The sequence below is a fragment of the Schistocerca americana genome, chromosome 7, assembly GCF_021461395.2.
Source record: "Schistocerca americana isolate TAMUIC-IGC-003095 chromosome 7, iqSchAmer2.1, whole genome shotgun sequence".
Taxonomy (NCBI): domain Eukaryota; kingdom Metazoa; phylum Arthropoda; class Insecta; order Orthoptera; family Acrididae; genus Schistocerca; species Schistocerca americana.
The window spans coordinates 541635509-541652611 of NC_060125.1; the positions used below are offsets into that span (position 1 = coordinate 541635509).

General features: G+C 42.6%; 1 protein-coding gene across 2 annotated transcripts in view; it reads left to right on the plus strand.

Moving 5' to 3' along the window:
* The window catches only part of LOC124622152 (pyruvate dehydrogenase protein X component, mitochondrial-like), a 132725-nt gene that overhangs the window by 106951 nt on the left and 8671 nt on the right, over positions 1–17103 (plus strand). The window contains exon 9 of one of the 2 annotated variants that reach the window (XM_047147791.1): positions 313–508. In XM_047147791.1, the coding sequence (XP_047003747.1) occupies positions 313–485 (173 nt within the window). In that variant the 3' untranslated portion in view covers positions 486–508. Of the gene's footprint in view, positions 1–312; positions 6175–17103 lie in introns of those variants that run through there. The other variant, XM_047147790.1, reaches the window with a different exon arrangement.

Sequence of the window (17103 nt, forward strand, 5' to 3'; positions counted from 1 at the left end):
CATTTAGCAACTGAAGGAAAATAAAGTTGGATTTACAATTTTAATCTAGTACTTGTAACTAAAACTGACTTTAACAGAGGGGAAGGAGGATATTGACTTTCATCATTTAACAATTTCTTCCCCCCCCCTTTTCATTATACAATACAGAAAGATATTAATAAATAATGCTAGAAGTGGTCTTTATCTCCATTAGCTACTGCCTATTCCGTGCTTCTTATCCATTTAATTTGCTTGCCATGTTGTAGAGTAAGGTTTTCACAGATTGGCTTTGTAGTCTTAAATCTTGGGTTACAAGAGATGGCTTTTTTACAGACTCTGAAGGACGACCGGAGACCCGCATGGTGGCAACACTGTCGTATGATAACCGTGCCATTGAGGATTCAGTGGCAGCTCAGTTTCTGCGTGCTGTTGGTGATTTTCTTGATGATCCAAATGTGCTGCTACTTGGTAGTGCCCCAGGACTTCGTTCTGAACTCAGTTCGTGAGAGAGAGAGGCATGATTTTCAAAGTAGGTATTTTCAGGGAGGCAGAAGAATGAACTTTGAAGACCATTACTCTTTGACTAGTGAAATCCTTACGAACAGTTGTTAAAAACCATAAGATGTTGTTGAATATGTTGTAAGCATTTTGTTAAATGGAGATATATTTATTTTAATGTTTTGTGTGACAGTGTCCTTGTTCATGTTGTATATGAAACAATATGCACTGCCTATTTATGTTGATTTATTTGATTGATTCCAGAAACAAGAAGGTTCTTTGGACACTGTGTAGACTGTGTAATGTACATAAGAAATAATTCGTATGACTGAACTGTTGTTTGTGAATCTTTGAACATGCATTTGTTGCTTGTGTAAATTATTCAAAATTTTGTTGTTATGAATGCCAGATTTATTTTATTGCTCAAATTGGTACCTGAGCAAGCAATTTGTATACCTTTTAGGTCTGTAGAATGTGATAACTGTGCAAACGTATAAAACAATTTTAACAGTTCATGATGGGCAAATGTAAGTAATTAAGACTTAGCTATATGTAACGTGAAGTACCTCTGCTCTAAACACTGCCAAGCAACTGGAAGCGCTAACAACATCTGGAATCCAATCCTCTATTGCCAATACCTATTACGAAACCTTAAGTTCTTGTTCATGAAGATTATGTTGCAAGTCTCAATATAACTACCACGGAAATGGCGAAGTTGCATATAAATGGATTGAGTGTAAACTTTTTTCTGTTTTGTAATAGAATGAGAGTTGCATAGAGGAACGTAATATCTCTGTATAATTCTCACTGCATTCAGAGTTTCCACTATGGGAACGCTCAACAGACACCATTGTGAATAAAATGGTGGCTTTACCTGTAATTGCTGTACTTCACAATCTACACTCCAAAGCTGAACCTGAAGTTTTCCCTTGTGAAATAAGTGTGGTAGAAGTGAAAAGCACTAGTGCCAGTTGGTCAGTGTTGTGAGGAAGGAACCCAAGTGTATAATTATTACTTGTAGAATGTGGGACAAACATGATTACATTAAGACAGAACACTACAAAATATGTCCAAAGCCTTATAGACTCGTAGATTGTCATAAACAGTATTTCTGGACAGGCAATAATCCAAAAAGCTGTTTTGCGTGTTTCAGAGAGACAACATAGTCATTCTTGCTGATGGGTACATGTGAAATTTCTTTATTTCGTATCAGTTACTGTTGGCTCGATTTATTGCTTGACCTGGTTGTCCGTGATGGTAGTGAACCAAAATTTAATCAGCAGTAACTGTTTCCCTAGGATCCATTTATGTTGTCAACATTTTGCCAACTTTCATATTACCATGGCTCTTGCAGCCTATTGATCCAGATGTCATGTGCAGCTCACAGACTGCTGTTTTTTGGAGTATTTGATAATTGTGGCTGGCGTAAGAGACTCTTCTGTAAATGCGTTTTGTAGCTACATAATGCTTCATCTTTCTAACTGCTCTCCAAATTATGTAAACAGTACTCTCAACTTTCAGTACAGCAATTCCATATTAATTTTTACACACAGGTGACTTTTATAATGCAACTGCATCTTCCACATTACATGCATTCAGTTCTCTTATGGATAGCTTTTGTTGCCTCCCTTTTGATGAACAATTCATTCCCTTTCAGCACATATTTGGCTCTGGTAATTAAGTCCTAAGAAAGGACCTTCTGTACACAGTTAATCTGTGTATAGGGGTGTAGATGCAGTTTGTAGTAGCCTTTGTTCTCTCTGACAACAAGAGGAACACAGAAAAGTTTTATGAATTTTTGTCACACACACACACACACACACACACACACACACACGTGTTGTACCAGCAGACTACATTGTGCTGGCACTGCAGTATGTTTTCTCCTGTAAAAGACAGGCTAACCTGCAAAGGTAGTAATGTCATGAAACCAGTTATACTGCAAGTTTTGCACAGCCTTTTCACTTGGCACGCCCAACGACCAGGTGTCTGCCCAAGTGGATGGGCACCATCAAACTGTGGCTGAGAGAAGAGTTGGCCACACGGTGGCCAGTGATTGGTTAAAAATGTGTTCCGTTTGGATCCTCTGTCCCTACACAACTTCTCTGAAGTATGTAGATGGGAACTGTCCATACAACCACTCCTGTCCACAATCTTCAGTGATTCATTCCATTCACCTAACCCCACAAACCAGTCAAGTTACAGTGACAGTGACAGGACAATGTATTCAACTGGGACAATGTGTGTGTGTGTGTGTGTGTGTGTGTGTGTGTGTATGTGTATGTATGTAAGTTACTGCTGGAGAAGGGTATAAAGGCCAGCAACACCTCAACTTCATGAAGAGTGGTTACTTTTACTCCTTCCATTATTTGTATCCCATCTAGAACTTTGCATTATAACAAGTTCTTTTTTCTGTGATTTTTCACATTGTGGCATTTATTGAATTGTAGGTATTTGTGTTCATAGCTAACATCAGTTTCTTCTGATTTCTAAAATAAAAAAAAAAGATCTGATTTATATATTGCAACTAGGAAGGTAAACCGTGTACTGTAAGTACAATCGTATTTCTTACTCACTAGTGAACTGATGGTTTCTCCATGCTCTGAACTTCTTGATCCATGTTCTCTCATGGATAAATAGAAACTGATAGAACCTTATACCTAACTTCTTTCTCCTGTCCATCTTTTACAGTTCCTTTAATTTAGCCCCGTAATCAAGTTTCCTGATGTGCATATACAAGTTGAATTGCATCAAGTGTAATTATAAAGCCCTTGTCACTGTGTCACCTGTGATAGATGCCATTTGTAAATGTAGCTTTAGACGCCATGTACGTGAAATTAATTATGGCTTATGTGAGATTCATTCTGTTTTAATGAAGGAATATTTGAAGTTGTGTTTGCACCAACAGTTAGTTCTTGTAAACATTGCATTTTCAAGGAATGTTGCATTGCAGCTCTTTGGAAGCCATATATTTAAGAAATTTTACAAAAAATATTCGAGAACACATGATTAAGCATCTTAGGTTTTGTGTGGTCTTAGTGATTAAAATAATTAATAATACTCAGTAATCTTATCCTTCTTTTTATGAAGTCCACTGTTGGGTTCAACACGCATCAAGTCTCACCACCATAGCATATTGCACCATTAGAGATTATTCTGCAGCCTTTTGTTGAGTTCAATATTATTGTTATTGATATCAGAAACAGGCACACACAAATCACAAAAAAAATTGCTTTCACAAGCACAGCTTTCTTCATCTGGCAGGACTGAATTTTATTTGTCCCCATACAGAATTAAGATTGATTATGTCGGTGGTCAGGGGATTTAACCATTACAGCCAATGGAACAGTTACGAAATTATTGTTGACATATTTCTCTGTTTCAATGTGCAGGAGTCTGTCACACATAGAAGATCATGCCATGTCATGTAACTGTAGCAAGTAAACAAAATAATTATCTTGCAAGAAATTTTCATATCCAGATCATTGTGACTCACAGCAGTAAGAAAACAGATGATGTTGCAGGTTATTCCTGTACCATTTGTGTTTATGAAGAGTTTGTGCCTGCTGGAATAGTGGTGCATTTTGATACTATTTAAGATGCTGTATTGTTCCCGTCACCTAGGTGCCTTCTCTCACATTCCTTCTTCAAAGAGAAGCTTAGTACAGACTATTAAGCTCAGTTCATACTTTTCATTTTCTTTGAGTGTGTGATGAATTTCTGTTTCTCATAGTGAAGCTCAGAATGTTAGCAAACTGTCTTTGTCATCCACACACACTGTGAGCTGTACAATGCACTGCTCAAACACATCTGTATGAAATACAAATTTTTGTGCTAGTCATATGTTACAATTTTGTATACACTTTACAGATTCATGTGCAAATTCATTTATTGGCTTCAAACAGCTGTTGAAAAAACACTTACCTTTCAAAATTGTATACATCTTTAAATACTCCCCTTCTAACTGCAACCCCCCCCCCCCCCCTCACCCCACCTTGCACACACACACACTCACACACACACACACACACACTCTCTCTCTCTCTCTCTCTATCTCCTCTTACTGTACCATACTATTTTATGATGGTGGAAATATTACCAAAACATGGTTCAATTCAGTGTGTCCTTTTTGTTAACCTCAACTTCATTTTAAAATAGTAGTGCTGATCTGTATATTTTGAATTTTTCATACATACAGGTGAATCCTAAATTCTAGTCAAATTATTTATTGCAAAAGCTGTGTTACATTAAAATATTAATGTTTATATTTTTTAAAGGGACTGGGCTATTAATTTGCAGTAAATTTATAATTTACTTTTATAAGCAGTTGAAATTATTTCTTCAGCTTCTCATTGTGATGTCTTTGGCTTTTCATAACATGCTATATAAAACATACAACTGAAAGCAGATGTTTCTATTGGAAATGAACTAATAAATATACAACTTAAAATTCAGCAATAGAGAATACAAGTAGTCATCCCAGACCTGTGCCTCTTTAGTTTTTAATTTTTTTTGTTCTCTGTTGATTCATAGACATGTCTGTGTTTGTCATTCATTTATTTTTCAATTTCACTGGTAAATAGATAACTCCACGTGTTCTTTGCATAGTAGAATATTCTTGCTTTCCAAAAATATCCCAAAAGACATAAAACATGGTGAAAGAAGTACAAAAAAATTAATGTATGTAATTGATATTGCAGTCTTTTAGAGCAGTATGACAAATTTAATCAAGGAGTGACAGGGGTTAATTTATGCATTTGGTCCTTGAGATTTGTAACTACCCAGTGGATGAATGTTGTGGGACCATTCCTGAAAAACTATACATTTTTAATATTAGCACTACATTTTCCAACAAGACATAATAGTATGCAATATTGCATTATTCACATCTCTTCAAATGGTGGCACAATTAGTGAAGTCCTTGTTGGGTTGTTCTTTCCCTTACTGTAATTATACTTTTTCTGTGATCAAGATGATTAATGCCTCACAGTTTCCTGGAAATGCTATTCCTTATTTCAATACCAAGTTGATATTTGCAAAATACTTAGTCCATTACTTATTACATTGACAGTTGCTGTGTATTCTCATTTTGAAACCTGTTCTCAATTTAAAGTCAGTGCAAGTATTCCATTTTATGTTTTGTTGTATCATAATGCTGGGAAGTATTGTATTCTCTGATAACTTTTTGTCCATTAGTTTAATAGGGAGTTTGGCTGATGTCTTTTTTTTTTTTGTTAGAACTAAAGTGTTTCATCTAACTGCACTACTCTATACTCTGTATCAGCTTTAATGAATTTTCAAATTATTCTCTGATAGTTTCTGTAATTTAAGACATGGTTTGATCTGCAGCTTGGAATAGTTTTCATTCTACCATTATTTTTGTTTGAATAATTTTTGTACATAGAAGCAGAATTGGGCTCAATAAGGAACCTTGAGGGACATTTTTTGACAGTTAATAAATCAGACTAGTGGGTGATTAACTATGCCATTTTCGTCTGTCCATTCTTTTTTTTCATGGCAGTAGGATTTATCCCAGCTATGCACTGCCACCCTAATTCCTAAATTTTGCTCTTTTTAAATAACATACTGTGAGCGACGGTATTAAAGGTCTTTTGTAAATTTAAGAATGTACTCAAAATGTAATAACATGTAGTGCTGCAAATAGAAAAGCAAATACAGCTGTTTCAGTCAAGTAAAGTTGTGTTCCGTTACTGTGGTATTCAATTGTATTACTATGCCATTTAATGACAATATTATGAAAAGGATAAAGTGCTTCTCATCATGTAGAGGAGTTGTTGAGTTGCAGACAGGAACGACAAAAAGACTGATAAACGTGAGCTTTTGGTCAAAAGACCTTCTTCCAAAGTAGACAATAAACACACATTCGCACAAGCTCAACTCGCACACACACACACACACACACATGAACATTCATACCTGAACGGCCAGAGACAGTGGTTGTGTGTGTGTGTGTGTGTGTGTGTGTGTGTGTGTGTGTGTGTGTGTGTGTGTGTGTGTGTGTGTGGGGCCTACTTTAGAAGGCCTTTTAGTCGAAAGATCACATTATTATCAGTCGTTTTGTTGTGCCTGTCTGCAGCTCGACATTGCTTCCATATGGTGAGTAGCAATCTATCCTTTTCATAATATTGTCATTATTCCATCCTGAATTTTCTATTGTGTGTCTTTCTTATTCAAGAAATCTAACAATAATTTATGAAAATTAATATCTCAAGTACTTTAGAAGAGGAAGACATTTAGAAAAAAGAATTGTGCCTTATGAGAGAGAATTTTTATTTCTGTAACTTAAGCAGAAAATTATAAAATAATACCTTAGCATTAGATTTAATAAGAAATATCATGCTTGTATTATGGAGATGCTTTGGGAGCTCAAATGAGAATCATTAGAGGGAAGGCAACATTCTTTTTGGGAATACTATTGAGAAACTATAGAGAACAGACTTTTGAGGCTGACTGCAGAATGATTCTACTGCTGCCAACATACATTTTGCCTAAGGACCATGAATATAGTGTAAGGACTGTGCAGTTAAGATTGTAGAGAAATTAGAGCCCGCATGGAGGTATGTACGAGGGGCATAAAGAAACCTAGAATTATTTTTTAAAAGGTATATACTTTCAAATTGTTTAAAAAAACAACCTTATTCGCTTTAAAATACTCTTCATTACAGCTAATACATTTGTCCCACTAGTGCTTCCACAGTTCAAAACATTTTGTGTAGTCACTGCAGAAATGGCTGATAGCTCTTCCCTCATGTCTTGTTGACTTTATGTACAATATGGCGGCCAGTGCAAAAGTATGTCATGCATCTCCTCAGAAAAATGTAAATATTGCCAGTAAAAAGAAATTGTGTGCAACTTGTAAGGATGAAATATCGAAATTACACAAATGAGTATCCAGTCTACAGTTTATTATCAGTACAATAAAAATGGATATTACTAAACTTCAAACACCAAAATGTGAACGAACAGCTGATAAAGAAAAGTGCGCCGAAAATTCCGCCGGAAACAATGCCCTTTCCCGACGAGTGGTCTCAAGTGATCAAGAACGAAGTTAAAAAAGTGTTGCAAGAAGAAAACAGTGCTATGAATCTAAAATGAAATTTTCACTCTACAGCGGAGTGTGCGCTGATATGAAACTTCCTGGCAGATTAAAACTGTGTGCCAGACCGAGACTCGAACTCGGGACCTGTGCCCGTGAAAGGCAAAGGTCCCGAGTTCGAGTCTCAGTCCGGCACACAGTTTTAATCTGCCAGGAAGTTTCAGTGCTATGAAGATTAAAATCAAGGATTCAGAAACAGAAATACCTCATAATGAGCAAAATGCAATGAAAAACCATATCCATGTTTCGTGTGAAAACTCGCGATCTGTTATGCCTCGAACAACTGCTACAAAAGGAAATAAAGTTCTTGTTTTAAGCGACAGCCATGGCAGAAACTGTGGGAGTATACTACAAGACGAATTAGGCAAAAAATTCAGTGAGCAATGTATTACAATACCTGCGGCGCGAATTAATGAAGTTGTGAAAAATGCAGACTAATTAACTGATGACTTCTCTGTCAACGATACTTTAAAATCATTATTGGTGGCACAATTGACACTGATAAACCTCTGGAAGAATTGCAGAGGAACATGAAAGATTCTTTGCAATACATACTTAAACTCACACAAAAAAATGTAATAATTCTTCCAATACCGCTTAGGCATGATGCACAAGATCTAAATGGAAAAATCAAAGCTGCAAACTGCATTTTGTTAGAAAAAATCAACACTGCCACAGACGTGTGTAGGAAGAGATTGTAGCATGTCGATCTGAATATCATCTTCAAACTAAGCTTAACACTATCTTTGTGCAGTTCCGCCATGTCAGTTCTGTGTAAGCATTTGACATGTTGAGGTGAGTAATGAACTACTGCAAAATGGGAGTGTTGTTTGGTGTAACTGACCTGAACTTCCTCCTCACTGGTGACCCCGAGTTGTAACGTCTTCCGTTTTCGCTGTTTTACTGTGTCCGCGTCGGTTATTTTCGCATGTATTACATCAACACAGCATTCGAACAATGACTTCGGCCCAATGCCTAATGCCGGATTTTGTGATCGACATGCATCGTGTTGCGGGCGATGTACACCCGCCAGGACTGCAACACGATGCCTCTCACTCGACGATTACGCCGATTTCGCCGGACGTTTTCGATCCTGCAACAATAGGTGAGGTTAGAAGTGTGCATGACTGGTTATCAGACGCCTTTGTTCCCACCACATGTGCCCTCTCTCATCAATGGTGCAGACCTCTTACGGATCTCCGTGCAGTGTGGGACCAATGCCAATTTCTGCAAATGCTTTGTTGGACAACCTACCACCGCCAGGACAACGATTTGCCACGGCGCAATCTGTGCAGCACCATGCGGATTCCTGCCACGTGGCCGGAACTGCTTTGTTCACAGGTCAACCTCCTCAGCATCTGACCACGCCCGCGCCTGCCTTGGTTCAGCATCAGCACATTCCTTCCTGCTTTGATACCTCGGCATGCAACAGGGACTATAGCTTGTTATCTGTGCCTGACCTCCATCTCCGTCCCACTGCTACGCCTCAGAGTTTTGTGCCACAACATTAACCTTATCCTCACACCGTTTTGAGTGGAGTGTCTATGAACAGTGAACATTCACACATTCTGTCTGGCGTTCGACATCATTTTCCACACTGTGCTTCTGGACAGCCCGCACCTCCGCAGCCTCCCTGCAACACAGGTGGCCCCGGCTCTGATCGTACGTCGAGCTTTCCGTGGACTAACACGCATTTTCAAACGTTGAACTTTTCTCACCTGTCGCCCCCGCGTCGGCTCCAATCGAGCTTCCATTACCATTCTCGGCACACCTTACTGCCTCATCCACATTGGTCTTCCGCGACACGTCAATCCGAACACACCCGCAACATGTTGAGCTTCCGCAACTGCAATCGACACATTACGGTGTCTCACCTGTGTTGGCCCTCCATGTCACAATGGATTGCGCTCAACCACAACGCGTCACCTTCACGCTACCACCCGACCGGCTGTCGTCACCACATCCCCTGGAGGCACACTACTACAGCAAGAACAGCTCGTTCCAGGCAGTGCCCCGACGAATTCAACTCAACCTGTTCTTTCGAACATTCTACAACGCATACCGATGCTGCCGCCGTTTAATCCCGACAGGGCAACAACCTGGTTCAAAATTGTGGACAAAGTGTTCAACCATTACAAACTCGACGAGTCAACCAGATTTCTGTGCCTCATCACCCACCTGCATGACCAGGAGGACTTGATTGCTGACCTGGTCGATGCCCCGGACTCAGCTACCCGGTACACTCTAGCCAAAAAGACAGTTCTACGTCGGCTTGCGCGCTCAACTGAGACAGCAATACGGCAAATGCTCCCTGTCGAGCAACTAGGCAACGACAAAACTTCCCAGCTCTGGAGACGGCTACGTGCTCTGGTCAGCGCTGATCTACTCTCTGACACAGCTCTCCTCGCCATCTGGTCAGATAAACTATCTCCTCACATCCGCTTTGCTCTGGCTCAGAGGTCTCCTGAACCTGTCGAGCAAACAGTGACAATTGCTGACAAGCTACACGATGCATTACTGATCTATTTCGCCAGCCACTGCCTACCTGACAAGTCTCAGGTTCAGGCTCATCGTCTTGCGGCCGGGGCCGCACTGTGCCAACCGTTCCGCTCACTCTGGGAAGCAGTAAACAAGCTACTGGGACATCACCGGCTCTGCCCATTGTCACGCCCCATCCTACAACTGAGCCTGCTGCGGCCACCGAACCTCGGCCACCGCCACTGGTAACGAACGTTCCGCAGGAAATGCAACTGCACTACCCATACCGTTACTTCCACAGACGGTTTGGTGAGGCGGCACGGAACTGCAGACCACCCTGCTACTTCCCAAACACTTCCTGCGCACAACGTGACAGGCACCCCCTAGTGCTACATTCTGTCCAGGAACGACCAGATAATTGCGGACGACTTTACATTAAAGACATTTCGACGGGATACCTTTTCCTAGTGGACACAGGTGCCGATGTTTCGCTGCTGCCTATGTCCTTAGCGTTGTCGAACATCTGTCATCATCATACTTCACTGTAGGCCATGAATTCAACTAAACTACAATGCTCAGGTTCAACTTCCCACATCGTCTCACTCTCCGCAAACTGCAAACTCAAGTAGACTGTTTGAGTGTGCAAAATTGATGAACCTATACCAGGCATTGACTTCTTGTGACACCACAAACTTTCACCAGACCTAGTGCGAAACACAGTGTTTCATCACCCGTCCAAGACTCACTTCCCCTGTGCTCCGTCGAGCAAACCCCCCCGTGACAAATCGATCTGGGCTTATCTCATCCGTACATGCTCGTCTCTGTCGACGACGACATAAGAAACCATGCGCCTTGTCGACCTCGAACACGTCGCTCGCCTATGCAAGGAAAACTTCGAGCTCTCCCTCCAGCTCCACAAAACACAGCTCCAGCTCTCCTATGCAGCAAAGGAATTACAGATACTGCAGCAAGGACAAAGCAAGGTCGGCAAGTGTGCCGAATCTGCTTGTAGTCCCAGCAATCAAGCCTCCGTGAGCTTACTTCCCGCTGCCCCTCGCAACTGTGCTATCAAGTCTGCCATAACGTGCACTGACAGTTCCACAGGGCCATACCCCCCTAACATGGCAGCATTTGATACTCTGCCAGACATGAGTGCGCATGTGCAACGAGCGTCACGTGTTCCCGAACTGACAGCTCCTACCCCTTCCCTTGCGGACAGTACCTCTAACTATGCAACTTCGGCTCCCATGCGCCGCCGTGCGACCGCCACTGGCAACACAAACGGTGCACTCGCACCTAGCGCTTCGCCAAACCGTGCTGCCACAGGCTGCGCCCTCAGACAATGGACTCACTAACGGCTCACAAGCTCTACCGAACTCACCTGACCTCGGTGCCACTGCTTCGGGCCGGCGGCCATCTTGTCGCGTTGACTCCTGGCACACTTAACCGCCTCGGCTCCCGTTGGATCTGTCGAGTGGCTCCGAACACCACGACCACGCCTGACCCGCCCCGCCTGCCACACGTAAACAAACCCCCTCCCTCGCTGCTGGCAACATTTCCGTTATCACCAACGGCACGGTTCACAAGCTTTGCCTCATGCCAGGTCCCCCGATCTCCAGTAAACCACGTCGACCTTGTCCCAAGTGCCTCTCCGACCTTAAAAAGCAGATTTCTGAACTACTAAGCTCTGGCATCATTGAACCATCTGTCAGTAGCTGGTCCATGCCCATACACATGACACCCAAGAAAGATGGGTCCTGGCGCATGTGCGGAGACGACCGTCGATTAAACACACGAACAATTATGGACACCTACCCCATACCCAACATTGCTAACTTTACCAGTTCCCTCGCAGGTGCAACCACGTTCTCTGTCATTGATTGCAAACGGGCCCACCACCAGATCCCCATGGCACCTGAAGACATCGAGAAGACAGTAATCACCACCCCGATTGGGTTATTTCAGTTTCAGTTCATGCCCTTCGGTCTGAAAAACGCAACCCAGATCTGGCAACGCTTCATCAACTAAGTGCTATTCGACCTAAAATTCTGCTTTGCATAACTTGATGACATTCTTGCGTTCAGCTCCTCCGTCGAGGACAGCATTCGATATGTGCAAACTGTTATGAACACACTCTCGGCAGCAGGCATTGAGACCAACCAGAACAAATTGCAGTTATATCGACCCGCTGTCACTTTTCTTGGTTTTCAGGTCTCTGCCGACAGCATTTCACCGCCCTCTGAGAAAGTACAAACAATACTAAACCTACCCAGACCTGTGTCATTCATAGAGCTCCAGCACTTTCTGGGTACGGTTAATTACTATCGCCGACATCTACCTCGGGCTGTGGAGATTCAGGCTCCACTGATGGATGCCTTGGCAGGCACCAACACTTCTGGATCTCGGCCCGTTTCATGGACCCCTGCTATGATTGACTCTTTCACTGCCCTCAAAAATCGTCTTGCTGAGGCCTGCACCATCGCGCATCCTCATCACAATGCGCAACTTTTCATCACCACAGACGCGAGCGATACTGCCATTGATGCTGTCCTTAGCCAGAAAATCGACCGCCAGACTTTGCCTCTGCAGTTCTTCTCGCGCAAGCTCACCAATGCACGACGGAAATATTCTGCGTTTGACAGGGAGTTGCTCATGGTATACGAAGCGATCAAGCATTTTAAGACTGATGTTGAGGGACACCCTTTATATGTTTTAACGGACCACAAACCCCTGGCTGTGGCCATTACAAACCCGCCAGCTGACCCGCCTCCTCGCCGCTTCAGATACATGGACTTCATATCTCAGTTCACCACCGATGTCAGACACATAAAGGGTGCTGACAACACAGTTGCTGATTTCCTTTCACAAGTTGACACCGTCCATTCGCCGTTAGACCTCTCTGAACTGCCTAACCTCCAACCTGCCGACGAGGACACACAAAACCTGATTTCAGACTCTACCTCTTCACTACACTTCGTCTGCACCACCTTCCCTGGCATTTCTGGTGAGATCTGGTGCGACGACAGTACGGGCACATTATGCCCCCTCATCCCAACCACACTCTGTCAAGCTGTCTTCAATGCATTGCATAATTTAGCCCACCTCGGTGTTCATGCGTCCACCCGCCTCGTAGCGGAGCGATTTGTGTGGAGAAATGTCAACAAGGATTGCCAGCAATGGGCACACTCCTGCGTCGCGTGCCAACGATGCAAAGTACACAAGCACACTTCACCCCCCCCTCGGCGCCTTTTCGATCCCTCCTGGGCGTTTGCAGCATATTGATATTGGCATTGTCGGCCCTCTCCCCCCCTCTAACGGCTTTCGTTATGTTCTCTCGTCTATCGACCGAACAACTCGCTGCGTCGAGGCTGTCCCTCTCCCCAATATTACGGCAGAAACTGTTGCTCAAGCTTTTGTCGAGTCATGGGTATCGCGTTTTGGATGTCCAGCTATCATCACGACTGACCACAGTAGACAATTTGAGTCGGCCCTGTTCAACGAGATTTGTAACATTTGCGGCATCCGGCGCATCCATACCACAGCATATCACCCGCAAAGTAACGGGCTAGTAGAGCGCTGGCACCGCACTTTCAAAGTGGCTCTTCGATGCCATGACACTCTATGGACGGAGGCCCTTCCCCTTGTGCTACTTGGCATTCGTGTGATCTATAAGGAAGACCTGAAAGGCACAATAGCTGAGTTCATATATGGCCAGAACATTGTTCTCCCTGGTGAACTCGTGAGCCCTTCTGCTTCTCTCCTTCAGTCTGACTTACCTTCCTTCGTGGACCGCGTCAGACACCACTTCATCAACCTCCACATCCCTCCACCCGCCACCCATTCCCGCTCTAAGGTTCACGTCCCAAAATGTCTGTGCAATTGCGAATACATCATGCTCTGAGATGACACTGTCCGTGCTCCCCTCCAACCTCCATATACCGGCCCGTACCAAGTTCTCCAGCGATCAGCCAACACCTATGACATCCAGATAAAAGATTCAGTTGTTACAGTCTCTCTCAACAGACTTAAGCCTGCTCATGTCGAGCCTGCTTCTACCCCCCTTCATGCCACAACCACGCCACTCACTGTCGTGGCTCACGATGCTCCGACCACTCCCTCCACGTAGGACTTACACAGTCGGTCGAGTGACTTCCAGCTCCAGTCGTCAAGCTCTCCTCCGACCTCGCCCCCTACTCCGGCCTCACGCACTCCGTCGAGTGACCCCATGCTCCCCATGTCGAGCTTCCCTATGATCATGCCCTTGGTGCCAGGCGCTTCGCCAGTCCCTCTCCCCTGTCGCCTGCCTCGCCCTGTCGAGGTTTCCCACACCCCCACATCTTAAACGTGCCCTTGCTCGAGGTGTTTGTGCCTGTTCCCCCGGACATAATCCACGACAACTCTATAATACTAGTGATGATACACTGTTGGTCGTGTGTTTCCCTTCATCCAGTGCTCATGACACAACCTCCGCCATTCCCTGCCACCTGGTGAAATGTGTTCCCCTCTCGCCCGACGTCGACCTGAACATGCTTCGTGTGTTCGCCACGCCCACCGGAGACATCGTCGTCGTCGCTCAGTTCCTCCCGCAAACCACCGGCCTACCTGTCGCAGCACGACGCCTGGCTCGCTTCAACGACTTCCAGGTTCGGTGGCCGAACCTTCCTTCACGACATCTTCCCACGCAGCTCCCCGACGACTCTGTCCAGCTGACTGTGGTCTGACTCCTGTGGACCACCCCTGCCGACGCCATAGTCACCCCCCCTCCCCGGCCTCTCAAGAGTACTCCGTACTGCAGGGGGGGGGGGGGTGGGCTATGTTGCGCCAATGAGGTCAACACCAGCATCGATATGAGTATCGTCTTTCAACTAAGCTAAACACTATCTTTGTGCAGTTCCGCCATGTCAGTTCTCTGTAAGCCTTTGATGTGTTCAGGTGAATAAATGAACTACTGCAAAATGGGAGTGTTGTTTGGTGTAACCGACCCGAACTTCCTCCTCAAGATTATCTGTGAATTTCGAAATCGAATGCCTGAAAAGAAATGAATATACAATTCATGGTTTATATCTGACCAAACAAAGAAAGATTCGTATTTGTAATAAGCTTGCTTCTTTCATACACATGGCGAAAACTGAAAAACCAAGTACTGGTACAGGAAAAAAGCATATGCAAACGGACAATCAGATGGAAAGTGCCAGTCTCGAAGTGAAAATGTCACCCACGAAAAAACACAGTTATGGACCGTTTTATAACAAAAAATAAGCTGAGTAAAAGTCATAACAATACACTTAGGGCCTACTAGGTCGAATTTCAAGCCATCAAATGCAGCATCAAGGCAGTCGTTAATGGACATATGGGTGAAAAAGGACGGAAAAAATTGAAAATTGGTAACATATCGGCAGAATAAAGGCAGGAACTCACAAAAGGTGAACATGAAAGCCACACGGCAAACACCATGAATACCATCCAAGAGTTTTTTACCACTAAGTACACTAGCTCAAATAGTGAGGAGAGTGGTCAAGTAAGAAATGATTCCTTCCCTGTCCCTAATCTTAAATTACTCCATCAAAATGTTCAGTCACTCCCAAATAAACTAAATGAAATAGAAATAATATTAAATGATGTAAATGATATTTCTGTACTATGTTTTACAGAACAATGGCTCAAACAAGATATATTAGAGCAAACATACCTTCCTCAGTTGAAACTTACAAGCATGTTTTGTAGGAAAATATCGAGTCATGGGGGTACTTGCATATATGCTAAAGAAAATATTGAATTCAATAGTTTAACTAAATACCATAAAGTGTCCTGTGAAAAAGATATAGCACTCTCTATTGCTGAACTACCAAGGCAAAATGCAGTTATTTGTGTATACAGGTCACCAGATGGAGACAAAAAAGTGATTTACAATCACATGGAAGAAATTCAATCTGCCAAGAAAAATATATTATATGTGGTGACCTTAATATTGATTTCTCTAAATCCAATAAATTCAGAGATGACATTATAAATTTACTACAGTCGTTCAACATCAATCCAACGGTAACTGAACCAACTCGAGAAACACCTAACTCAGCATCTATTATTGATCACATCTTGATAAATACGTGCAAATATGCCTATAGCACACGAGTTGTAAACATGGGTTTCAGTGATCATTATGCTCAAATTCTTGCAATGAATGTTTCAGGACACCAAATTCCCAGTCCAATACAACATACTGTAAGGAATTTCAGTGTAAAAAATGTGGAATATTTTTGTTCTCTCCTAGAGGATGAAAGTTGGAAAGATGTATGTGACTGTAATGAGACCAATGAGAAATATGATAAGTTTATGGCTACAGTCCAACATTTTTTTGAAATGGCTTTTCCCAAGAAAACAACTATGTTGATCTCTACTCAAAAAACAAACAAGTGGATTACAAAAGGGATAAGGATATCATGTCAAAATAAAAGGAGAGTGTATGAGTACTCCAAGCATAATACCAGTCCTGACTTTATTGCATATTAAAAAAAAAAAAAAAAAAAAAAAGCCTTGTTATTTCAAAAGCAAAAAAACTAGAAAATGACAAAATATTGTGTGATTCCAAGAATAAAACTAAAGCAACCGGGCAAATTATAAGGAAAAAAATGGGTACCAGGCCAGTAAATCACAGTAATATAGAGCTGATTATGAATAATAATAAACTAACTGACCCCAAACATGTTGCTAGTGCTTTCAACAATTATTTTGCAAATATAGCACAGCAGTTAATAAACACACACGATGACAACCAGTCCCTCAGATAAAAAAATTTATTCAAACACATTATTCCTGTATCCAGCAACACCTGAGGAACTGTCAAGAATCCTAAAAGAATTACCCAATAAATATTCAGTGGGTGTTGATGAGATACCAGACGCTATTATCAAAGCTAGTGCAACATTTATTGTTGAACCACTAACAGACATAGTAAATTCATCTTTTGAAAGTGGTGGATTTCCAAATAATCGAAAAACTGCAAAAGTAACACCTTTGCATAAGAAGGGTGC